The 26738-nt window shown below is 43.3% G+C and overlaps 2 protein-coding genes across 2 annotated transcripts; both read left to right on the top strand.

Annotated features, from left to right (window-relative positions):
- The first annotated feature begins 469 nt into the window (after window positions 1–469).
- On the top strand, window positions 470–15050 carry zc3h4 (zinc finger CCCH-type containing 4). The gene is made up of 14 exons (XM_030778511.1): window positions 470–717; window positions 6023–6254; window positions 6350–6457; window positions 6696–6939; window positions 7335–7483; window positions 7703–7799; window positions 7926–8062; window positions 8301–8402; window positions 9430–9541; window positions 9877–9986; window positions 10091–10554; window positions 10650–11002; window positions 11244–11489; window positions 12504–15050. Exons 1-14 carry the CDS (start codon window positions 635–637, stop codon window positions 14141–14143), a joined length of 4077 nt encoding a protein of 1358 aa, XP_030634371.1. The 5' UTR covers window positions 470–634; the 3' UTR covers window positions 14144–15050.
- Window positions 15051–22387: 7337 nt separating this feature from the next.
- Window positions 22388–24475, top strand: LOC115815563 (cdc42 effector protein 2). Its single transcript, XM_030778526.1, has one exon. The coding sequence runs from the start codon at window positions 22860–22862 to the stop codon at window positions 23724–23726; it is 867 nt and encodes a 288-aa protein (XP_030634386.1). The 5' UTR covers window positions 22388–22859; the 3' UTR covers window positions 23727–24475.
- The last annotated feature ends 2263 nt before the right edge of the window (window positions 24476–26738 follow it).

The following is a 26738-nucleotide window of genomic DNA, read 5'->3' as shown; positions in this document are numbered from 1 at the left end:
TAACCATTCGACTCTACAAAATTAGCCTAACCAGGAATGATATTCTGCAAGAGACGCATTACATGCGCTAAGACGTCTCACATTAGAAAACGAACGTTTAGATCTGCTTCTCAAAAGAAAAAACAGATTGAGCATCAAATTGATCATCAACATTTGTTGTCAGAAGTCACTCTTTTAACATTTTATCTACTGTGGTCCACTATCTCCCTCGTGCGATGTACTGGTTGAATGTTGTGTGGTACTGGATTTATGCTTGACTACAAAATAAGAAAATACTTTATGGCCTAATGTGTTGCACACTTTTTGAAAGGGGTAAACATAAACTGTCGGAAATAATCGGCCATTTCCGTGAATTTGCGTAACATCATGTGGTTCGTCACTCGGCAAAACTCCACCCTTTCTCTTCGGAGAAGAACCGCCGCCATTTTCTAACAGTGAGTTTCATTTCACAGCGCAACTGTGGACGGAGAACCTCAGGAACGAAATCAACTTATTGTCTTTTACATTGTTAGTGGGGAATTAACTACAATGAACTGAAACTCTTTCTAAAATCAATCATCAAGTAGATCAAAGTGACGCATAAGCCAGTAGAGTCCAGAGTCGTTTTTGCACTGAATGTTGTACGTTAGAGGAAATGGCTGTGGAAAGCATGACTGTCCATCCAAACTCCCCAACAACAGCCAACCACGAACACAACAGTCTTCTCACTGACGAAAGGTCGAGTAATTCTACAATCATATTTCTATCCAACTATTTATTTGTCCTCTGCTTTTTTAGACATAAAAAGCATGGGTATTCTTTTGCATTTTTCTTTCAAAGGGATTAAAGTCGCCTTTTTTTCTGGGAAACAAGTACAGAGGTAACGAACGCCATCTTGAAACGTTGCACAGCGCAATCTGGAAGGTCATTCCCTAATCGGAATATGTTCCGAATTTTAACATAATGTAGCAATCAATTAAGATACTTTGCAAAATCTTTTAATCTTCGAGAGGCGAAGAGGCCAACAACTCTAAATTCTGAAATCCAGTTACTTTTCTTCGAAAAAGAAAAGAAATTGACACTTTGGATAGAATTCGAAATTTAAAAGAAGAATCCAGTGCAATTTAATGGTGATTAACAACTGTAGCTTTATGAGAGTATCGGGAAGTTAATTTGTTACATTATATGGATACATTATTGTTAAATCTTTAGCTAGCCGTTTTGATTAAAATGCTAAGTTATGTAGACGACGATAGCTAAGCTATAACTAGCCAGACTGCTAGCACAGATAAGCTAGTCAGATCTTGCCCTGTCCGCTTGCTAGCTTGGAAGGCATTGCATAGGTTTGAAACCACGAGCTCGCCATCTTGATAACAAATTAGATGTGGCATGCCAAGTGTGCCTTTTGGGAGCTTAATTCGTCACAGCCTATTTGTTTAAGTTAATGATCAAATTGATAGATGTAACCAGGTTATTTTGAAGAACTGGACACCCAAACCAATTTTGTTACCAGTAGAAAAGCGAGCTAACAAGTTGAGACCAATAAGCTAGGTTAGCTACCCTATATTTTGCTGGGGAGATCAGTAGCTACGCACTTTTTATTTCTGAACGCGGACCTGATTATATCATGTAATACTCGTTAAATACTTGATATATACATTTTATACCCTCCAACTTAGTGTATTTTGCCCCTCCCCACCGCTAAGATTTCAACATACACTGAAAGATTGAATATCTCCCTTTTGTGACTAGCCACTAGCCTTAAGCTAGCTAGCTATTCTAACCGATGCAAAGGCAGTTATTTCAGCACAGTTTTGAAAACTTGTTTAATACAACGCAACTTATTGTTGTTTACATTTTATGTCACTGACTCGTGAAACCATTGTAGTTACAATGAGTAATTAAACTAGATAATGCTATGTACGTTACACTATTATACTAGAGACCTAGCCCCACTATATATAATTCGAGAGAGAAGTTTCAGGCATTGAACTGAAAATGCCCAGACCCCAGTACTACGATTTTCAGCAACAATCTTTTTAATAATAGCACATGAAATCGTACTCTGATCACGGATGACTTTTCTGTTTTACTTTTTTTTCTTTTCTTTTTTTTTTCTTTTCTTTTTTAGTTTAACTAACATGGGCCAGTTAAATGTTGTTTCCTCTCAGGTAAGGGTTTCCTAGATACTCCCAAACACTCATCAAGACCAAGCTCCGTGTACTACGTCTCAGAAGCATTCAAAAAGTGACGTAAAAACCCACAAAGTCACTCAAACTGAACGTTCTTCACAATTACAGAATCTGTCTTCAGATTTGCCAAATATTTGCCCCTCCTAGAGTGCATTTCTCACCTTCCCACTAACCTCAGGGATAAATAAAGTGGGAGAACCACTATAAAGTTCCCAGTCTATGGATACAGGGTCAGTACCAGTGCTTTTCAATGGAAATATGAAGATAGCCAGTCACAGTAAGTACTTAACAGTTCCCTGCACTGTAGAGGCCATAGTTTTAATATTAAAATCTGAAAGTTTTTATTTCTCTATTGGAACATTGGCAGTGTATCTTTAATTCTGTCCTGCATGAGAATGTCTTTGATAAATATTGCTCCCAGTACCCTCAAAGGCATTGTTGGCTATTCACATAATTTCACTGAAAGTATTTTAAAAAGATAATCTCCCTCATGTTATATTGTCCTCACAAATTTCATTCATGTACCCATCATTCATCTATGTTTTTAAACTTCATACCGTGATGTTAGCAAAGATGCAAAAATGCATTTTCCCCTGCATTTACCAGTGCTGCAACAGTGCCATGATTGTTGAAAACATAGATTGATCTTAGGCTTCGCTTATTTTAGTTATCACTGAATGTCTATAATTCACCTTTATGTCCTAAGGTCATAACCACGTTTTTGGAATCAAACCTTAAGCCTTACCATTGGGGAAGGCATTATGAAGGAATTGTATCTGTTTGAGTATTGGCCACACTACCTGTAGTTTCAGCAGTAGAAATACATGACTCCTGTGTCAGTACAACTCTCATGCCCTCCCCAGCCTCTTCACTGTTTTTTTTTTTTTCCCTCCCCAGTTCCTCAGAGGTTTTACAACATTTAGGCTGGTGTGTTTGAACAAGGCGTTAAAGCCCTCCATTTAATTGTATAGATTGCTGTGTTGTTACAGGGCCCCCTAAGCATGGGTGGTTTGCATGTCCTGTATGAGACAACCCTTGGCTTTTTGCATGCGTGTAGGGTCAGTTCACTGCTCTGAATATCATGTTCAAAGACAGATACAAGCGTAGGTCACCACAGTTTACAGGATAAATAACTTTGGCAGGTGAGGTTAGAATTATGGGCACATCAGCTGTCTTTTATTAACCCTGATGTAAATAAGTTTTCAGCATGAGAAATACTCCATATATTATCCAAACAGTCTGACAGCTGCGTGGCTCCATTGATAGATGAAACCACCTTCATTGTCCGAGCTTTAGGATTCAGCAGAGTATTCTAATATTTAAGAAGTCAGTGGCAGACTTTGATGGACGAGTTCAGCAGCCAAACCCCTGAAAACCTCAGTTGGGTCTTTGTCTTGGTCTGACTGGGTGACTGACTGTCAAAAGAAACCATGGCAGTGTGTGAAGACTGCCACTCTCTCTTTCTACATCCATATAAATGACTCCTTGTTCCTAAGAGCCCAGGCGTACTTGTGGATTGCTGTCCAGTGCCCAGTTTATGGGGTTACCTGTTTGACATATACTGTATGTATAATGGGCTTTAGCTTTCAATAAGGGTGTATGTACAAGCAGAGAGATTGGGTCTCACACTGTATGGTGTAGGCTGATTTGGTGTGGGTTTTTTTGGCAGGACCTTAAGCTGATGCCACAGTGAGCTGAAACCCTTTTTAGACAGGACACCTTGAACAACTTGGAGCTTCTTAAGCTTTCTCAGCCCAAGGCACTGAAACACTGGTGTTGTTGTAACCTCCCAGAATAAGTGTAAGTGAGACTTGCCTGTTTGCTCACAGTAGCCTGAACATTCTGTTAACAGGTTGACTTCATGTGACCTCTCTCTCTGTTATGTATCACCCATGAAAAGCATACCACCTCTGTGCCCTGCAGTTTGAACACGACTGTTGATTTAATGCACAGAGTGTGTCTTGAGACCAGGTACATATAAATCATGCTTGTTTGTCGATTGCCGATTCAGTATTTCAGTTTGCACTCAAGTTTCACCAAAGAGAGTGTAATCCATAGGGATATGTAGCATTCAGCCTCTGTTGTGCAGATTGTGAAGTGAGCATTTTTACTCTGTTGGTTGCTTCTGTGGCCTTGCACTACAGTAGTCGTCATTGATTACCATTATTGTACATGGAAAACACCTCTGATAACTCTTAAACACAGATTGCCTCATCCCATGTGGATTTTGTAGAAGTCGCTTTCTTCCTCCTAGATATATTTTACAAAGGTCTACATGATTTCTCTATTATTAGCACTGGTAGAGGAGCAGAAGGGTTATTAAGTTTTCATTTGAGATGTCTTTACAAGGTGACAGAGGGCCTGTACTCAAACTAATTATAGGCCTGGATCTTTTTTGTTTCTATTCATATTTTCTGTATTGTTATTTCGTGGATTGTCTTTTTGGGTTGTAGAAAATATATATTTCAGGTATAAAATGTCCAGATCAGATGTTTTGTATCAAAAAAGCCAAGGACATGTCCCTTTTTAACATTGTTTATTTGAAGTGCTGTGTTGCAACCAAGCACAGAATTTTTTTTTACCCCTCCCAGTTTGCCATTTGACAACAAAATATCTTATTTTTATGATTTTTTTCTAATAATGTAAGTAAAACTTGTTGCCCTTCGTTTTTCTAATAATATAGTGTTTGCACATGCCAGACAGTAATCATTGCACCGACCTGTGGTTTGGTTTTTTTCTTCCCTCCCTGCACTAAGAGTTGCCAAGAAACTCACACTGTACTGCCCACAGCTGATGAAACCACATTTGCACCTGTCTGTCTATAATTTGCAAATTTGTAAATTTGCATCACAAAACACATTGAAATGATCTTTCGTTAGTAATTTGTCCGGTTATGTTGGCTGAATGAATATCTCGTTAGACACTATGTGATACATATCATGTCAAACACAGCATATCACTGATATGACAGAGAAAGTAGTTCATGTATCAATGTGGTCAAGCAGTCACACACACCCAAGCAACCACAACCTCATTGTTAACAGATCCTTCTCTCATCTCCAAAACCTACAAGGGAATAAATAAAAACATCAATGACCAGTTAAGAACACGGAGGTTTTTTCTTTTTTGTTTTTTGTTTTTTTTTGTTTTAAATTAGTTTTAGATGAACACAAGATGAGTTGAGCTCTGAGAAGGCCAGTGAAACTGAACATCAAAGCACCAGGATGGAAAACAGAAAGTTGTGGTTTTGACTTTGGGTGCCAAGCAGCTAACAAGGTGTCTGTAACAATTGTTACAAATCTTGGTTACATTGAATTCCTGTTAAGAACTCTTGTGTTGGAAACATAGGCATGTGAGTCTCAAGAGTTGTTTTTATTGGCACTGTTTTAATTGTCTGATGGCACGATGGGTACCTTGACTTGTCAATGACAACATGACCAGGAATAACTGTGTTTTAAAGTCTGTAAACTTTAAGAGAAAAGGCCACTATTTGAAAACCATCAGGATGTCGTTTTGTGGGTAGTGTTTCATGTAAGGCTTTTTTAAAGAGGCTGTTTTGTGACTCTCACAAGACAGCGCAACTTAACATTGGTTAGCACTGTTTCACCTCTTGGGAATTCACAGTAAACTCACAGTCACAATGTGGCTAACGCACAAGCCACCAGAAAGTGACTGTTAACATCAGAGTGTTCATGGTGTGTTAAAGTGAAACACCAAATTTACAAATTGACATTGTCGGCACTTGACATTATCCCTCACAGGCAAGGCTAGTAAAACCATGTCTCCATTAAAGGACTTGATACAACTAAAGTATGTGTGATGACGGCTGTTGTGCTCTCTGTGACCCACAGGCGTGAGGATGGAGAGTTGGAGGAGGGTGAACTGGAGGACGATGGAGGAGAGATGGAGGTGCCCAGCGGTGACGGGGCAGAGCCTGAGGAAAAGCCGCGCCGCAGCAAAGAACGCCACAGCAGCAGCTCAGACGAGGAGAAAGCCCACCGACGGAAACGCAAGAGGAGGAAGGAGAGGGAGCGGGAGAAGGAGAAGAGGAGGTCCAAGAAAAGACGCAAATCGAAACACAAAGTGCGTGCTTCTGGACTGTGTCAGAAGGCTTTGGCGGACTGCCCCGGCTTTCCAGTGGGTCTGTTTTCAACTGTTTGTGTTTGTGTGCATTTCAGCGGCACGCCTCCTCTAGTGACGACCACTCAGACTTCAGCGATGAGTCAGATTACAGCCCCAGTGAGAAGAGGAAATATCGGGAATACAGCCCACAGTATCCTCCTTCGGTGAGTAGCACCTCCTCACCGTCCTCAAACTGTCTTCCAGTGTGTCTGCTTAGGTGAATCATTTACAGGTCACAACACATGTGCATCTCAGATTTACAATCAGCCCGATATACTGTATTCATGAACAGGTTAACAACTGTTAACACACATTAAACGAACGACACCACCTGTTATTGGTATAGTTGTTTCAATAACTAATCACTGAGAGTGATATTGAGTTATGTGTGCTGTTGTCCAGTCCCATGGAGGGTACCCTCCCCCACCCTCTGGCCATGGTGGGCCTATGCCCAAAAAAGGCAATTACATGAAGATGGACAAGCAGGGCTATGGTGGCTATGACGACTATGATGAGGAGAACTATGAGGGTGAGGAGGATGAGGAAATGGGTGAAGATGACTATGACGACTTCACCAAGGAGCTGAATCAGTACCGCAAAGCCAAAGAGGGTGGAGGAGGAGCAGGGCCAAACAGCCGTGGCAGAGGTAATAATGAAGTCCTCAGTGACTGCACAACTTTGGATCCAAAACTCCAAAATATCACACCTAGGCAAGCACTAGTTTAGCAGAAAGATTAAATCAGTTCAGATCAGCAATTTTTTAGCAATTTTTATTTAAAATGGTAAAGCTATGTAGCTATTCTATATAGCTACAGTTTGAAAAATGCCAGTTTTCTCTTGTTGATTTTAATTAAGCTAGGGAACAGTTTGTAAGGCTGCTGATTGCAGTAGACCTGTTTGGTCTGTGTGTCTTGCTGACATTTGACATCCACAGAGCCTCCTAGTGAGTGGGGATGAAACGCATATATTCCATACAGGTTAGAGTGAATATCTTTTTTCTTTTTCTTTTTCCTTTTCCTTTTTTTGACCCCGACCTGTCAGGTGGCAAAGGTCGAATGAAGAACCAGAGGGGTCGTGGCAGAGGAGGGATGAGAGGCCGCGGTGGGAGAGGAGGCAGCAGGGGCCGAGGACGGGGAAAGATGGGCGGGGAAACGGATGATGGAGACGGCATGTATGGAGATGAAATGGAGGTTAGTAACTAAGAGTTTCTCTCCCCTGATGTGATAGCTTTTAATCAGTCGCTTGCCCCCGTTAATTCTTATCATTCTCAAACACTTTGCAAATTAAGTTTAACATGCATGTGTGTTATGTTTAATGTTCTTTGACACTGATGTTTAATATGTTAAGTATCTAATGGGCTGTGCTGTGGTCAGTTGACATGAGGCTGTTTATTCTGTTGAATGTTGCAGTATGGTGATGATGACTATGAAAACATGGGTGACGATGACTATGATGATTATTCAAAAGAACTCAATCAGTACAGGAAGTCAAAAGATCGGGGACGTGGTGAGTTTCATCATGAATATACCACTTTTCTCACCCTTAAAGCTTTTTGAAGTGAAGTCGGTTGTGACAAGTCACATGGGAATCACTTCTTATGGTGAACAAGCTCACTGTCTTTTTCTGGCCCAGGTGGTAAAGGCGGGCGTGGCCGTGGCAGGGGTAAAGGCGGCCGGGGAATGAACCGCGGTCGTGGGAGGAACAGAGGGAGGGGCAGGGGAGGAGACCAGGGTCACGACGAAGACAACAACGGAGATATGGACATGGGGGTGAGTTCATTTCTTTGTCTGTGGACATTCATGATTCAGATATCCAAAACTGACTCATATGATAGCCACTCATATGGATATCATGCACAACAATGAATGGGATTAGCTGTAGGGGTTTTAGACAAGACTGTTTGTTTTTCATCTCAATCATTATGCGAGAAGATACCGGGTAGTTTGGGTAAGAGCACCATAACTCAGTGGTCTGAGTATGTGTATGTTTGTATGCGACTGTGTATAGGATGGAAGTGGTGGTCCACGGCGGAATGATCAGGAAAAACATGGACAAGATAAGAAGGGCAAGGCCATTTGCAAGTATTACATCGAAGGCCGATGCACATGGGTAAGTCAGTCAGTCTGATCGGATGATAGAGAGTTTTACCAAATGAGGAGTTTTAGCTGTGGCTACCCACAGAACCTCATCAGACACCATTCTGTCTTTTTGTTACTGTGATATTAAAATGAAACAGATTGAAGATGAGAGTGTGCAATAACGGGATAGATGTTGTGGTTTTTGAGAAATGTTATGTTGAAAGTTTAAGGTTACCATTCCCTGTCTAAGCACCAGCAGAAGCTTTGCCTTAGCTCTGTAACCTGATCTTAAGAAATCTCTGTCTTTTCTCTTCTCTGCTTTCCCCAAAAATAAACACAGAAGAGATTGGCTGTCTCTCAGAACATCTTAAATCATGCCACAGGCTATACGAGTAATGAAAGTGATCCATCAAGCATTATTTCAGTGAATGAAAATGACTAGAGGTTCTGCTAAGCTCCAGCTATGTAGAGAGAGCTCAGAATAGAATCAGAATAAGCAGAATATACACAGACTCTTTAAAGCCACTCTCTCCTTTTTAGTCCTTGTTAGATACTCTGGAATGTCACAACATTGATTTTTTATTTGCATCTTTTAACACAAATGGTTTAAAATGTGTCTGAAACCTTATAATATAGTAATTAATATAAAATGATGGAATATAATGCAATGATGTGTTTCTCTGTGTGGCCCCATATATTAGTTATTAATGGAATGTATATGTTATTTGCATTTTTTTGAAGTCAGACATTTTTGCCATAGCTGTAGTGCAGTGATTCTCAACTCCAGTCCTGGGGGCCCACGGTCCTGCGCTTCTTTGTTTTAACTCTTCTTTATCACAGTTAATTGAGTTAATCAAGACGTGCAGGACAGTGGTCCTCCAGGACTGGAGATGAGAATCACTGCAGTAGTGGTAACGTTGGGCATTGCTCATGGATCTTTTATGCTGTACAACACCATGGTGTTTAGCACACAGTGGATGAGTGTACTTCATAATGAGTTTTTTATCTGTTTTTGTGTGAAACAGTTGGAGATAATTGCGTTTCTATTGAACTAACAGGGAGACCACTGTAACTTCAGTCACGACATTGAGCTGCCTAAGAAGAAAGAGCTTTGCAAGTTCTACATCACCGGTTTCTGTGCCCGAGCTGACAACTGCCCCTACATGCATGATATCCTTTCGTCTTTCATTTTCCGGCTCATGTTTTTCATTTTCTTTTTCTCAGTCTCTGGTGTCAACCATTCAAGGGCTTTACAGTTCTGATTGCACTCCTTCATGTTTTTGTCCAGAATAACGACACTAACCTGTATACTTCACCTGTTTGTTCAGTCCCATCAGACATTAGACCAGTTTAAAGAGCATTAGTGAGGTTGTGTGAGAAGTTGAAATCAGAGGACTGTCAAAAATTGGAGATAATGGATGAAATTGCAGGGCACCTCTCGGCTTTCTTGTTAGTTTATGTAAGACTAACACGCAGGCACAGAAAGCTCCTTGACTCTCTAGCACAGGACTTCCCGTGCAAGCTGTTTCACACTACGGGGAACTGTGTGAATGGAGAAGAATGCATGTTCTCCCACAAGCCTCTGACAGAGGACACTAAGGACCTGCTAGACAAGGTGAGCCTCCCCATCTGCTACTTACTGAAAAAACCTGGGGAAGTCTGTGTGTACCTCTGGGGTTTTTTTCCACTGTTGTAATTCTTCCTGTGCTGTAATTGCAGATGCTGGCAGAGGATGCAGAAGCTGGAGCTGAGGATGAGAAGGAAGTTGAAGAGTTGAAAAAACAAGGCATCAATCCGTTGCCTAAGCCCCCGCCAGGAGTGGGTCTCCTCCCAACACCTCCAAGGCCGGTCCCATCGGACTCCTCCGCCCCTATGGACTTTGGAATGTCTGGGCCTCCCCAAGGGAACATACCTCCCACTGGCCCCCCGGGCCCTGGCCCTGGTCCTGGCCCTGGTCCCGGTCCCGGTCCAGGTCCTGGTCCTGTAGCTGGACCTTGCCCTGGACCGCCGATCCCCGGGCCGGACAATGTCCCCTTCCAGGGACCGCCAAACCCCAACGGTCCCCCTCCGCCACCTGTGGGCCCACCACCGCCTTGTGCTGGAAATGCAGGGAAGAAGATCCCTTCCCTGTTTGAGATTGTGGTTCAGCCCACTGGGCAGCTAGCTCAGAAACTGGGAGTCAGGTAAGCTCACACTGCTCCGCCGATTCTGTCTGGACATTTCTGCTATGTGAACTAGTGTGGATAAAATGCTGACCAGTGGGAATCCCTCTTTTCAGAGGTCAAGGACCTGGTACTGCTGCTGGTCCTGCCGGGCCCCAGGGCCCTGCTGGAGGCCCTCCGGCTGGACCCCCACCACGTTTCCCGGGGCCACCTCCACCTGGACACATGGGTCCTAATGCTACAGGTATGATGCCTTCTGGGCCCCATGACATGCCTCCAATGGGCCCGCCGAACATGGCCCAGGGTCCCCCACCCATGGGCCCGGGGCCTCCCATGATGCCCAACTTCGGCTCTGGAGACGGGCAACACCCGGGCATGATGCCCCCAGGGGGTGCACCCTCAGGAAACTTCTTCAACAACTTCTACAACCAGCAGCAAGGAATGACGATGGAAGGCGGCGGAGAAAAGGGTCAGTGTGTGTGCTTTCTTTTCAGTTTTAGTCCAACAACATTTGGACATATTCTTACATATTTCATTTAGTGACAATATATTGTCTAAGATGAAAAATTAATCTGGTGATTCAAAGTTGATCCTAGTCTACAGTCTTATCTCTGACACAAACCCAACAATTGCCATGAACATAATACTATTGGCATAAAAAAAAAAAAAATCTGCTTTTTGCCAACTGTTTTGCTCTTGGATTTTTTCAGGTGATGGTTTCCAGGATTACGGTAACCGGGGTGACGGAACAGGAGGAAACTTTGGTGAGCAGACTCCAGGGAACCAGAACACGGAGGGTCCAGGTGCCCAGGCCAGTCAGCAGGCTGGGATGGCAGTGCCAGACTTCCTGCCCCCTGCCCAGCGGGTTCTGTTCATGAGGATCCAGCAGAAGCAGCAGGAGGAGGAGGAGAGAGCCAAGAGGCTGGCCGAGGGAGGAGCAGAGAGAGACAATGAAGGTACACATACATGCTGCACAACCAATGATACCAACACGAACACCCTGTTTTGCTAGCTTAACCCCTTCAAGCCACATTACTTGAGATTTTAACCAAGTGTATTTAATTTGACACTGATGTTTCCATCACAATCTCAGAAACGCCCCACTGTACCTAATTTACCTTGTAAGGGTCAACCCCTGGTTGTGAAACCCCTGCTCTAAAATCAATACCTGATATGTATCCAGGGTTTTATGAGTATAGTAATGCAAACATTGTACAAATGTGGCATTGTGCTAACGTTGCTGAATATATACGCTGCCTTGATGAAGTGCTTCCCCAGCTTTTCTGAAATGTTGAAATAGTTTCTTTTGTGTAAATAATCAGCTGATTTGTCACACCGCTGTGTCACACATCCCCATTGTTCACAGAACTCATTGTATTGCATAACTGTGGTTGCAGTGTGCAGTTCAGCGTGTGAAACATGAAATTACTCCATTTGATTACGAGAAAAGGGCTTAACCAAGTACAATGTCAGTCTGCCCTTAGGATATGTTCCCACGTCGGCAGAGCGTCAATCAGTGCTATTCCAACGTTTTTACGTTGACACAACTAAAAGATGTTTTATGACTTTTGGCTGATTTCTAAACTTCTATCTAAATCAAACAAAGTTTCATTTAGAAGTTTGCAGTTTGACTGCAATGTGTTCTCTTTGAGTTGAGATACGTAGATGTGGCCAGAGGCATTTTCTGGACGGGAAATATGTCAAGGACAGGGTATGCTGCCAAACCGCCTGAGACTGTAAACATCCTGTGGTCCCTTATTGTGAAATGGAGTCTTCTCAGGCTCCTATTCGTTTGTTTGCGCACTAGGTGGTGGTGTTGGCTGTTTTTAATGGGCTGTGTTGTGGTCACGTAGACTGACGGTGATGAATTTATAATGTCTTAGCGTGAGAAAGCTGGGTGTGTTCAATATTGGATATGTTGTGATATTTGATTGCTAAATTAGGCACTGTCTCATTTTTGAAACTTGCAGGAGATTCAGCAAATTGGTATTCCAGCGAAGACGAGGACGGTGGAGGAAGCGTAACGTCCATCCTCAAAACACTCCGGCAGCAATCCCAGGGTGCCACTAAAGCAGAAGGGCCTCCTAGCGATCCCCGTCTGCAAAAGGCATCGCCCTCTCAGGGCCCCAGCCGGCCCATGGACCCTAGACTTGCCCGTGACCCGCGCCTCTCCAGGACCACAGACTCAGCCCAGCCCTCCGAGGCCAGCCCTAGCTCCCACTCCGCTCCGGCATCCACCTCTTCTGCCCCCGTCGACCCCCGCCTAGCCCGACACGGCACCACCTTCACCCCCAAACCGGAGACCCCGCCCGTGTACAAACCACCACCCCTCGCCCCAGCCCCCGCCACAGAGGAGGAGGAAGGAGAGAGGGTGCTGCGTGACAAACCGGTGCCCATCCCTCTGGACCCCCTCATGGGCATGGCCTTGAGAGACCCCCGCTCCCAGCTACAGCAGTTCAGCCACATTAAGAAGGACATTGTGCTCAGCATGCCTCACTTCGCCAAGGCTGTTCTCTGGAGCCCCGAGGACCTCATCCCTGTGCCCATCCCAAAACAGGACTTCCTTCCGCTGCCCCCTGGAATCCCTCCCGTAACCTCCATAAGCCCAAGGTTATCTCGAGCCCAGCAACAAATGCACACTGCCCTTCCCGCTCCTCTCGCTGCCCCCGCCCCTTCCTCCGAACCACCCAATCAGCCTTCGTCATCTCTCCCAGACTTTGAGCTGCTCTCCCGCATCCTCAAGACTGTTAACGCCTCTGGCCCGACTCCCGGAGCCCAGCAGGCAGCTCCTCCAGTGGCCCTGTCGGGGGTATCTCCGCCCTCCTCCGTCCCCTCCGACAAGCCTGTGGACCCTCGCATGGCCCGCAAAGCCCCAGCAGACCCCCGGCTGCAGCCCCAGAAATCTGCACTCAAACCTCCATCCGAACCCTCCGCCCTTTCGGCTTCGACGTCGGCCGTTACCTCAACGCCTCCCACCACCACACCCACCATCGCGCCTTACGACCCTCGGCTGTTGTCGTCGGGAGGGGCAGGGCGAGGAGTGGGGGGCGTTGGCACGGGTGGCGACACCAGTAGTGTGCTGAGTGGAATCAGTCTCTATGACCCTCGGACTCAAAGCACAGAAAAGACGGAAGGTTCGGGGGCGGCCGCTAACACTAGCCTCGCCCCAGAACCTAAGCCCAGCGAGGGGACGTCGACCAAGCCCAAATCGAAAGAGCCCCTCTTTGTTCGCAAGTCTGCCCTGGACCAGCCGGAGATGGAGAAGAGCAGCGGGGAGCAGACGACAGATCGCTACAACAGCTACAACCGACCTCGACCCAAACCTGCGCCGTCACCCTCCGCTGGGGTCACCGGGGGACCGGCTGCTCCCGGGGGACCCTCGGCCGGTCAGGGCCCCTCTGCCGCGGCGGAGCAGCCTCCGGCGGCCGTGCACAACCTGCCCGTGTCCACGCTCTTTAGCATGGTCAAGCAGAGCAGCAAACCCAGCGGGACCGGCAGCCCGTTTGGCGGTAACAGCCCCGCCCAGCCGGAGAACTCTGAGCAGGACAATGCCTCTCTCAAAGATGTTTTCAAAGGCTTTGACCCCACGGCATCGCCCTTTTGCCAGTGAACTCTCACCCTGGCCTCCTGCGTGGCGCGTGCGTGTTGAGATTGGGACAGGTGTGCGGTCCAGAAGAGGACTGGTGTTTGGAGGAGAGGGACTATGCCTCTCCAGACTGTACCACAGACAGTGTTGGCTGATCAGATTATTTTGTATGGACTGGCACGGCACTGAGAGGGATTATGTTCGTATTTGATGGCAAGTGTAGAATCAAAAAAAGTCTATTTTAAACCAAATGACATAACATTTAAATAAATAAATGTATCCATTTTAAGAGCGTCTTTTTCGGACTGTACACATTCAGAGGTAATCTTGAAAAACCCTTGGCCTGTGGGCTTTATTTTATTTCGTTGTCATCCACTCTCTGGTTCTGTTGAAGGATAACCCATACCCACTCCCTCTGCTCAGTGTCTGTTCTCTGAGCTTTTCCCCTGTCCAGTCCGGTGACCTGGAATTCCTGGAGTCTTCCTCCCCAGTCTAAGCACTGAAAGCGCACTGGGTTAGGTCACCGCCAGTCACTTTGTCCAGTCAGTTCTGCAAGCGGGAGAAAAACCATTGACAAACTGCACTGCCACTTCCCGTGCTTCTGGAAGATTTACAACAAAAATGACCCTTCCCCCTTTTGAATTTCCCCGTTGTCTCAAACCCCACTGTTAGCTCAGGCACCCCAGTCTTCTGTGTGAGGTTGAGATTTTATTTGAAATATTTTAGCTCTAACTTTGTCTGAGCTCTGATGGTTAGCCCCTGTCTCTCTCTCTCTCTTTTTTTTTTTTTCCTCCTTCTATGGGGGGCAGACAGACATCCTTCTCCTCACTATGGGTTTGGAGCTCCTGAAACTCCTTAATGCCAGTCTGAGTAACAAAACTGTACAGATAAAACTCACCGCTGTTATTGGTGTCTTTCTGTCATGTGAAATGTGATCATTTTAATTTATTTTTTTATACTCATGAGAATTTGCTCTTTTCTTTTTTTGTTGTGCGACAGTTGAATCATTTTACATATACATATGTATAGTATATATATAAATATATATAAATATTTTTTCCCCTACCTGTATTGTAAATGTACTTCTTGAAATGTACAGCTGCAAAAGGAGAGGAAAAATATGTGGTACTGTTATTTCCAAATCCTTTTGCTCCCTCACACGAGCAAACAAAAAACACCTAGCATTTTCCGGCTTGCTCTGAAAAATCCGGCGGAGAGCACTGATCAAGCACGGCCAACATCTTTCTCGTTTTTTTGTTTGTTTGTTTGTTTGGGGTTACCCATTGCGACAAGAGTGCTTTGTATATTTACAAGTGTCCCGATTTGATGAGAGGCAGCATTTTGTAACCAGTCACTGTAGGAGAGGTTGTGAAGTATTTAATAAAGACTATACAAGATTGAAATCAGTGAAACCCTGAATGAGACCTCTGAGTCTGTGGAGTCTGGGACAGTCAGTGATTCAGTGGTGTGTCATGATCCAGTCATCGTTTAACAGGTTTTCTGCTCACTCTGTCTCTCTCGCTCTCTTTCTCTGTCTCTTTCTCTCTGACCCTTATTTGAGTCACTTCCTCCAGTTTTCTTGGCCTTGTACACTCCCTTTTGGGAACACAGATAACAAATCTGCTCCCACGTCCTTCACTAAGCTTCTCTCTCTCTCTTTTTCTCTCTCTCTCTCTCTCTCTCTGCCTCTCTATCAAGGTCCAGTGCTAGGCAACATGGAATTATCATGTGATTTCTGACCGTATGGCCAGATAAAATAATGCTCATTGTCCAGTAACTCAAATCAACCACTTTCCCCAGGAAGGAGGTGAAGCTCCATGACGTAATTCAAACTCATCTGTGAAACATACCTTAAAATTCTTGCCTCATTTGTCTCCTTACAGAGGCAAATTTCTCTACAAAACAGGCAGGCTGTTTGTGTTGGTGAAGTTTAAGTGTATTTTCATATGTAACACCACAGGAGGAGAGGCTGAAGCACTTTAACCTGTGCTGTTTCATATGACCCAGCAAAAAAAATAACTCAAGGATATGTCTCCAGTTACGTCACACTGACAACCAAACTCGTGGAAATTCTCAAAAGAGATTATTGTCCATTGTATTAAGGGTTTATTTGTGAATCTTTGTTAGTGCTGGTTCATTTCTAGAGCAAAAAAGCAGCCTCCTCTTGTTATATTTAGATTTGCCTGATTTTAATGACTGAGCACGAAACGGAGACGAATGGATTAACAGAAGGAGTTGCCCTGAAATGAATTAGCAGCAGCTAAATTGGTGGCTTGGTTTACGTTCTTATAACGCACTGTTTATCTTCTTTTCACTGAGGTCCCCCCCCCCCCCCCATTAGCATCAGTGCTACAATCTGTGTAGTTCAGACCATGTCTCAAAATGGCCTCGCTTCACAACATCACTGAACTGTCTCCCAACCGCTGATTTTAAACAACCTTTACGAGAATTCTGCAATGAGTATATTTTTACCGCTAATCTTCTTAAGACAACATTATATTCAGGGAAGGCTTTGAGTTTATATATAGCGTCCCTTGATCTTCTTAGGGTTGAAATGGGTCACACAGAGGTGCCTCTGGTACTTGTAGTGTTGGTTTAACAGTGCAGGGAGAGGGAGTGAATGTGGATGTAGTTGGTTTGAATGAAAGGGTTCATCAGCCTCCGTTTGTTCGTGTCACTTTTTTTTTTATCGGCTTTGCTGCAGTCAGATCTGATGATAATTGAGGTTTTGTTGAACACAGTATGTCTTTTCGCCTGGGGTGACTGGTTAACAATTTGCTGTCTTCAGTCTGTAGGAGTCTTGTTGTTCAGATCGTGTATGTGTATGTGTATGTGTTTCAGCCTTTCACAGCTGTTTTTGCAGTTTAATCTCTTGTGTGTGGTTCTTACAGGGTGCAATCTTTGTTTGTTTCAGATGTAATTCGGTGTCATCAGAAACATGCGCAGCATTTTGTACTAGTGTGTCTCGCTTTCTAAGTTCTAAGTTGTTTCAGATTTAGACATTCATATTTTGACACTGACACTGACAGGCAGTTCACTGAAGTAAAGCCAACAAATGAAACTTTCTTATTTTTGACTCTTGCAACAGTTGTGGCCTCTTGGGTTCCACGACTATGTTAGAGTCACACACACATCTTTAAGTGTCACGTCAGATATCTGGGATTGTCACAATTGTAATTCTCATGTGATCTCAAGCAAACACCCCCCTCTGCCTCCTGCCCTGTTTCCTGACCCTCTTAGAGACATTCCGCCTGGTGCTGGATTTTTTCCTGGGAAGACTGTGGTTTCACAAGCAGGTCAGTGAAACAGCGACACAGTGTCTGTTTGGGAAACTCGAAAACAAAGTTCTGACTTCCTTTGGTACAACACAGACTGACAACTTTCTATTACTGCACAAATTTGGGGCCTTCTGTTTTACTCTCAGTAAGTGTCTTTTTACACATTTTAACGAGAGGGGAAAAAATGGAAAATACATCATTATGTCATTTTCTCTTCTCAAAGCAAGAAGACAAACTTGGCAGTGACTGCCAAAACATTTTTTTTTCAGGAATTATTTAATAGCGGAATATTTCCAAGTTTCATAATCACAAATTTATAATTTTTTCAAAACTATTCTCATTTATTGTTAAGACAGGGCATGCAGACATTTTTCACTCGTTGGATTATTATGGATCAGTCTTACTAGAATAGTAGAATTCTAATATTTAGTTTGTCAACCAAAACCTGAGAAATACAGTCCAGTGCCTGTGTAAAGACTGTTTAATCGTGATCAGGCCGCTGGAGTTCCCACTCGGCCCTCTGGGAGCTCTCTGTGCTAAATGGAGCGAAGGGCCTGTTTATGTGGCTTCCTGCTGATCCGTGACTTTTTCCCAGGTCCACTTCCATCACGTTACACATGCTACATCTCCTTCTAAACGGTGCGACCCTCACGTTTTGCTGCTGCCGTTACATTTTAAGCTATCCAGGGACTGGGTTTGGTATTTTCTACTCAATAGTAAGATGTCATCAGATTTCCTTTCACTCTTTGTTACGTGCTATTTTTGAGTTTGTTTTTCCATTGTACCCTTATCCGCAACCCACCTAGTCTTCCGCAAGCACACACAGGAGGAGCAAGAGCAGAACATAGAGAGAAGCAGGAAGTGCACAGGACAACTTGAATGATTGCAGTGGGGAGGATCTGACAAAAGATAGTTGTTTGTGTGTGTGTATATCTTGGCTGATGCTGACATATTTATGAAGCATCCCTCCTTGTCACCTCACCTCCCCCCGTCTCTTGTGTCACCATTCCTTTATGAAGCAGTGAATTAAAGTTTGGTTAAGTGTTTATAAATTGTGAAGGCGGTGGATTATGATCTCTATTTTGGTTCCTTCTGGTAGAAACTTTTCAAGGGTCTTTATGTCAACTCAACCATTGTTGGAACTATTCTCTGACTGGACACCTTCTCCACAAATAAATAAATAACTAAATAAAATAAATTGGAAGCTGACAAGTGGAGCTGGAAAGAGAGAAACTTAAGCAGGTAGATCTAACTGAGTAAGCACACAGTCTCACCAAGGACACTGAAATGGAACTAGTCTTCTTTTTTACCTCTCTGGTCAACAAGCCAACTTCCCAGCATGCTGTCTTTCAGCTTAGTGAGTGGAGTTCTCTGTAAAAGCGCTCAGACTGGTAATGGAAACCACATGCTCAACTGTCCTGAATTCCCAGGATTCTGGCACATGAGGTCACTCTCCTACTTCATGGCCAATTGTCTAAATTCATATTTGCCCCAATTCAGTATACCAAACAGAGTGCCTGTCAACACACGTCATATCCACAATGGCATCTCTGATGGATTTAAGGGGAAAGCAAATACTTTTGGAGGGATAGGCGTACTCCCTCTGATCTGTGGAGAGAAACGACATGGATGTCCGTAGAAACAGGGCTGACCAGCAGCTGAACTCCATTTAGCAGTCTAACCTGTAGAGCTCACCTTTGATCATTTCAATCACAGGCAGGACACAATGGGCCCTAAGACACCCACCCCCACGAAATCAATAATTAATCACTCACTGATGAGAAAAGAGCTTTTTCATTGCGGCTCTGTCTAAGACATCTGTTTATCTGATTGTCGCGAAATAGGACTGTCTCCTCCTTTTGCTCTCTGTTTATGAGTGTGAGGTCTGTAGACTGGCAAGGCTACTGGAGCCTGTCAAATTATTCCAGTGGCAAATTTTTCGACTCTAATTAGGCCCTAAACCACAGAATTGTAAAACAAGATTTGTGTTTTTGTGGTGCTTCGCTCGCATATTTGCTGTCTGAAGTCAACTCGTTGAAAAAAAGACCCATTTGTTGCTGATCTACGATGCGTCGCAAGTTAAACAAATATTTCTAATTGGAACCACATGCTTTTGTTTTGCGCAACGTGTGCGTTCTCCCAAAAACCCAACGTTTGCGCTTTCTCATAATTCAAGGACATTTGAGTTGAGCGAACATCAGCAGCTGTCTTACTGTCTCAGACAAACCACAAAGCCCAACCATGCGAGCACGATGCTTTGTCTGAAATGTTTTACAGTTGTATTTATGTAGATGCTTATATTAAAAATAGTATTGCTAGGCCCCCTGTTAATCACTCAGTTCTATCATTCAGTAGGGTAAACACTAATAATAGTTTTATTATATAATAGGGTTTTCACAATTCTTACAGGTAACCCATTACATGAAAATACGAAATTATAGAATTTAAGCAGAAGTAAGACAAATTGTGCACATTCTACATGCTACATAAGAGGTACAAAACGTAATTTTACATTTTACATTATTTACCACCTTCGCTGGCGCGAGTAATTATAAAGAAGTGTATTCTTCCAGATCAGTTCCAAACAATGCTATGTCAGCAATGGAAAAAACGACTAAGCATTTTGCCTTTCCACGGTCGTGTGGATTGAAATTAGATTAATTGCTCGACGGAATTAGAGGCTCCATTGTCAGCGCCAACAATGTCTTGAGGGACATCTTGCTTACGACATGTCGCAGATTCGGGAAAAAAGTGCATCAGAGGGGTTGTACACGCACTTAAGGCACTCCCATTCCACCCCGAGTTTTTCTCATTCACAACCGCCACGCCCCCTCCCTACCCTGTTGCGTTCTGCTTCGTCTTTAGAATCAGCGCATTTAAGAGGTTTACCTGCCACTCAGACACACGTTATCTCTTTACGACTGTACTGTGGACTAAAGCAGCCAACTTGAAGCGACTCTTTTCTCTCTTGCGGTGAAAGTACAGACTGAAATACAGGCAAGTGTCAATAATCTCTTTTAGGGTGCTTTTCTTTTTATCATAAATGATCGGAATCACAGTGTGTGGCATTCTTCCAAAACATAATCTTGGTCACGCATAGGTACAGTGGTAGGCTAATTAAGCTGAACTCGGTGAGGATTTGTAGCATTACGAAGCGCTTATAAAAAAATTGATCAGAAAAAAATTAGTGACGCAGGCTCTACCTACATGTACATGAAAAGTTCCATGAATGCAAACTTCTGAGCTCATTGTACAGTGGTTAATCTCTAAATAAACATCGAAATTATTGTTGTTATTAGACTGTTTATCTACTAGGAGTATACTCACACATATTAACAAGTACATTAATACGTTATAATTTATTAAACACAGCGTGGTCTAATTGGGTGTGGGTTGGTCTGTCTGTGCTGAATAGTTAACTGCGGGAAATCCGGGAATTGGATGATCTCAGGGACTAACGGCGTTTAACGATTACATAAGGGATGTGACTGTACAACCACGGAACAAACTGACCAAGTCTTTAACTGAAGGTCATAAGGAGATATTTTCATGATCGTACGAATTCTATCACTCTCTTTTCAAACTAAGTTTCTTTGAGCTCAGATAGGGTTTTTTGTCGTCTCAGGTTTCAAAATCATCAAATACAGACAGTTATGTGATTTTTTTTCACGATGCTGAGACAAGGATGGTGTTTTTGGGATCTATAAATTTCCTAGCCTTCACTTTTTAATATTTTCCATGGGTACGTCACACAGTAGACCTCTGAATCAGACTAGGAACTATATAATGGGTAAAACATATGGCCTTCAAAAGCAACTGAGATAAAAACAAAAGGTTACGAGCGTACAGTAGATGAGTTGACATCCGTTGAATTGTTCCAAACTTCAGACTTAACGAACAAAAAAATTCCTAGTTTCTTGAGAGTGCTCCCCTTTTCTATCACACGATACAGGTGGGGGGCAATAACCATACTCGCGAGCAACCAGCTGTAAACTGGCCAAAAGTTGACCATAATTTAGAAGAAGACTTCGTTACCAAAGAGGTCTCCTTTAATTTTTACATACTCGTAGCGGATTGAGGAGGCAATAAGCACTGGGGTGAAGGAAACTTTATGTATGTTCTGCTTTTCGTACCCAGGGATCTCGTGTATTCTGTCATTTTTTAACAATGATTGTAAAGCTTGACCATTCCTTAGAAACAAGTACTCGCAAAGTAACGCGAGCAGTCACGTAGAAATAACGCCTTTGAAATAAGAATCACAGACTGCTCCCAGTTTTGAATGCAAGTGTTAAATTTCACATGCTCCCAGAACTCTGCTCTAACAAACTGATAAATCAGTTCTAAATGGACTTTCAGTGAAAATTTTTAAACAGTCAACCAGAACTGTTCCAAGGCTTCAATACAAAGTTAATGAGGCTTCAGCTTACTTAAAAGCAATGTAAGTAAGCTTATTTAAATCAAATTTTACTTGTGTAATGTACACATTATAGCATAAAGTGTATATTAGGCATCTTTTTGCATGCCTTTGAGTTTAACAAACTGTCTGTCTGGTGTGTTAGGCATTTTAGAATTCAAAGAGAAAAATAATGCGTTACAGTTTGTACTCAAATGCCTCTAATCATTGGCTTCCGTGGTCATTAGAGAGAGGGAGAGCATATACAGAAAAGCATTTACACAAACACCCCCCTTGGCACTCCACATTTTAAAAGCCAAACAAATGGTTTCAACACTTTGGAATGTATGACACATTCCTTAAGATGTGTGATTTGGTTGTTTGGAGGGGTTGTGTGGGGTATGTCACCATAAAGACGTTAAAAAAAGAGACATCTTTTGTCCTAACCCCACTGAAAATAAAAAAAATAAAAGGATGATCCACTTTAAAACTATTTCTTCAGCGGATAAATGGATTTTAGGATTTGCTAGGATTCAACATCTTGCTCCTCTCAGGTTGTGAATCTCTCTCTTCCTGTCTCTCTTTATTTCTCAGGACTCCAGCAATCACATTCTGATGACACATTCCAAGAGTTGCTGAGGAGTAACCGAACTTGAAGGTGGCGCAGACTTGGAGGCAGCCAACGGCATTCAGCTTCTGCAGACATCAAAAAGACATAATAGGGCCTGTAGGGCAAGGAATCCTTGGAAAAGGAGAAACATTCTTCTTTCATTATGAGGATACACTGATGCCAGATGTCATTACTAGAATAAAGTGATCTAGGTCAAGGCTTCATTCCTCAGACGTCAGAATTCTGTGATAGCTGTCAACATTTGATAGACCACAAAAAATCAAGGGCAACTCATCATCCGTAGAGCTCTATCTTCTCCTGCTTTTGTAAGATATATGTTGGTCTGTTCAGCTTAGGCCAATGCCTATGCTGGGAGTGAGTAGCACTTAGCTCCTTTTCCCAGCTAAAGTGTCATCACTACTGGAGGTCAAGGTTACACGCTAAAGTCTGGGAAACAGAATGCCAGCTAAGACCCCCATTTACCTGAAAACGTCTACCCCCAAACGGGGTAAGAAACTGAAACTGCGGGATGTCCTCTCCAGTGACATGATCAGTCCTCCACTGGGAGACGTGCGACACAGTGCCCACGTGGGGCCGGAAGGGCAGTCCGACATGTTTGGGGATGTGGGCTTCTTGCAGGGCAAGATGGACATGCTGCCCAACTTGGGTCACCCTCCTCGCACTCGTTCCCACAGCATGGAGAGGCGACCGGATGAGGGCTTTGACATGCCAAACAACAAAGGCCTGCACAACACCTACCACCCCCACCGAAACCCTCACAACACCTCGTTGCTCAAGAATACAATCTCCATGCCTGCCTTTATCGCCCCTGTACAGCCTCCACCCAAACCACCTCGCTTGCACTTAGATGAGAACTCTTTCTCTTTGCAACAAAATCACCAGCAGCAAAATAACAACCACCACCATGTCCAGCACCAGTCGCAGCAGCGGTCCATGTCTGTGTGTGAGGAAGGGGTCGGGAGATGTCGGGAACCTTGCCGAGACCTCAGTCTCTCTGCCTCTATCCCAGTCTTGCGGCACCAGGTTCCGTACTCCGGGTCCTTCTCTGAGGCGTCCTCGGAAGACTCTATGTCAGACGGTGGTGTTCCGCTGGAAGATCGGCGAGGGTTGAGTCTGGACTCAGATGCGGGTCTGAGCAACGAGGATCTGCAGAGCGAGCGCAGCGAATCGCCCGGCATCTCCCCCAGTGTGTCGCGGTCCGAATCACTCCTGGGACTTGACCTTGACCTGGGTCCGTCTATTCTGGACGATGTCCTGCGGATCATGGACCGTTATAAGAGTGTGGACGAGAGATGTGAACTGTGAGTCGGCACCGGGAGGCCTTGAGACGCTGCCATGTTTGTGTCAGTGGATGTTGGACATCTTTCAGAGCGCATGGCGTGGACACCAACACAATAAGCTATGACACAGTGACTGACCCAACCAAAGACACTCAACAGTGGACGCCGCTGTGAAACTATGTCTTCGTTTCAGATCAGGGACTAAGAATCTGTCTTTCTATCCTGAAAGACTATGCCTATGATCCCTTAATCCTTGGAATTACTTAGCCTTTTTAATGTAAAAACACTCAGCTGTGATATCACTGTTTAACTGGTTTTACTGGAGCGTAAACAGCTTTAAGATTCTGATGTGCTTGACTTAACGCTACTGGTTCTTATGCTAGGTGAAACGGCACAACATTTTGTACATTACCTTTATTTGGAGTTTAAGCTTAACCAAAATGCTAATTAGATCACCTAATTATGCCTTGCATAGGTCGCCATCTAGTGATAGATAACAAAACCACCACAAGAGGCTTTACAGAAGGTAACAAACTTTATTCTGTCAGTGAAAATTACATGGTCTGGGAGAATACTTAGAACTTAAGCTGTTGTAGAACTGAAAATCTGCTCTTCAATGCAGTTTTTACAGAGGCTTGTGTAGCTAATTAGTGATGCCTTGATCACACCATGGTTCATGGTTGATTCTAGCATTCAAACCTCATCATCAGGTTAGTGGAGCTAAATAAAGAACTGTGTGTTTCTCTTTGCCATTAATACAGAAAAGAGTTAATTGTCATGAAATCAGTCATTGCTGAATTATTTAACGGAATATTTCATTGCTTATAAGTATTGCGATATGTGGAAAAAACAGTATCATGTAAATAAAATACTTTGAAAGCCAGTGTCTTGTTTTCTCTGACCACTAATACAATGCTGCTTGAAAGCTTGTGAACCCTTTAGAATTTTCTATATTTCTGCATAAATATGACCTAAAACATCATCAGATTTTCACACAAGTCCTTAAAGTACACAAAGAGAACCCAATTAAACAAATAAAACAAAATATTATACTTTGTCATTTGTTTATTGAGGAAAATGATCCAATATCACATATCTGTGACTGGCAAAAGTATTTGAACTTCTTGTATTAGCAATTAATTTGAAGGTGAAATTAGAGTCAGGGGTTTTCAATCAATGAGATGACAATCAGGAGTGATTGGGTGCCCTGTTTTAATTTAAGAACAGGGATCTATCAAAGTCTGGTCTTCACACCTGTTTGTGGAAGTCTATCATGGCGTGGACAAAGGAGATTTCTGAGGACCTCAGAAAAAGAGTTGTTGATGCTCATCAGGCTGAAAAAGGTTACAAAACCATCTCTAAAGAGTTTGGACTCCATCAATCCACAGTCAGACAGATTATGAAGGAAATTAAAGACCATTGTTACCCTCCCCAGGAGTGGTCGACCAACAAAGATCACTCCAAGAATAAGGCATGTAATAGTGCGCGAGGTCACAAAGGAACCCAGCATAACTTCTAAGCAATTAAAGGCCTCTCTCACATTGGCTAATGTTCATGAGTCCACCATCAGGAGAACACTGAACAAAAACAGTGTGCATGGCAGGGTTGCAAGGAGAAAGCCACTACTCTCTTAAAAGAACATCACTTCCTGGTTGCAGCTTCCTAAAGATCATGTGGACAAGCCAGAGGGCTACTGGAAAAATGTTTTGTGGATGGACAAAACCAAAATAAAACTTTTTGGTTTAAGTGAAGTGTTATGTTTGGAGAAAGTAAAACACTGCATTCCACCATAAGAACCTTGTCCCCTCTGTGAAACATAGTGGTGGTAGTATCATGGTTTGGGCTGCATCTGGGCCATGAATGCTTGTCATCATTGATGTAACAATGAATTTGGAGTTATACCAGTGAATTCTAAAGGAAAATGACAGGACATCTGTCCATGAACTGAATCTCAAGAGAACGTGGATCATGCAGCAAGACAACAACCCTAAGCACACAAGTCATTCTACCAAAGAATGGTTATTGAAGAATAGAGTTAATGTTTTGGAATGGCCAAGTCAAAGTCCTGACCTTAATCCTATTGAAATGTTTTGGAAGGAACTGAAGTGAGCAGTTCATGTGAGAGAACCCACCAACATCCCAGAGTTGAAGCTGTTTTGTATGGTGGAATGGACTGAAATTCCTCCAAGCAAATGTGCAGGACCGATCAACAGTTACCGGAAACATTTAGTTACAGTTATTGTTGCACGAGGGGGGTAACATCAGATACTGAAAGCAAAGGTTCACATACTTTTGCCACACACAAATATGTAATATTGGATCATTTTCCTCAATAAATAAGTGACCAAACATAATATTTTTTGTCTCATTTGTTTAAGTGGGTTCTCTTTATCTACTTTTAGGACATGTGTGAAAATCTGATGATGTTTTAGGTCATATTTATGAAGAAATACAGAAAATTCTGAAGGGTTCACAAAGTTTCAAGCAGCACTGTGTATGGTGTGCAGTGCTATCGTTAACTCCACCAGCATGTTTCCGTTGTCTAAATGTCTGCAGGTTCACTACTGACCCTGAGTCCCTTTCCCCTTATGGCCACATTAGTGAAGAGACCAAACACATGATTTAAAAGGGTTAGTGACAGTTTCTTAACGATAAGGTGGATCAATTAATTATGATATATTTACACCACCTATCTACTTCTTTGGCTCCTCCACATGTCACGGTCGATGAGAAGGAAGGGTAAGGAGAAAAGTGAAACTTGGCAACAGTGCAGCCACAGTGTGACCCCTTTGTGATTTCTATATGCCTCTCAGTGTTGTCTAATTTCAGTTTTCTGGTAGTGCAAAACAAAAGCTCAGTAACATACTAATCCTCAGTATCCATCAATTAGAATAAAATCTTTAAAAAACGATTTATACCTGACTTGCTCATGTATGTACTTAATTATATTACAATAATATACTTATTGTTTCTATACTTGTCCGTAGATATATTGGCCAGAAAATAGTGATGTAGAGAGAGGCGGCTGATCGAGAAT

This window comes from Chanos chanos, chromosome 6 (assembly GCF_902362185.1).
Source record: "Chanos chanos chromosome 6, fChaCha1.1, whole genome shotgun sequence".
Classification (NCBI taxonomy): Eukaryota; Metazoa; Chordata; class Actinopteri; order Gonorynchiformes; family Chanidae; genus Chanos; species Chanos chanos.
Note: the sequence above shows the minus strand (reverse complement) of the source record. Positions and strands in the feature narration are given on the sequence as shown.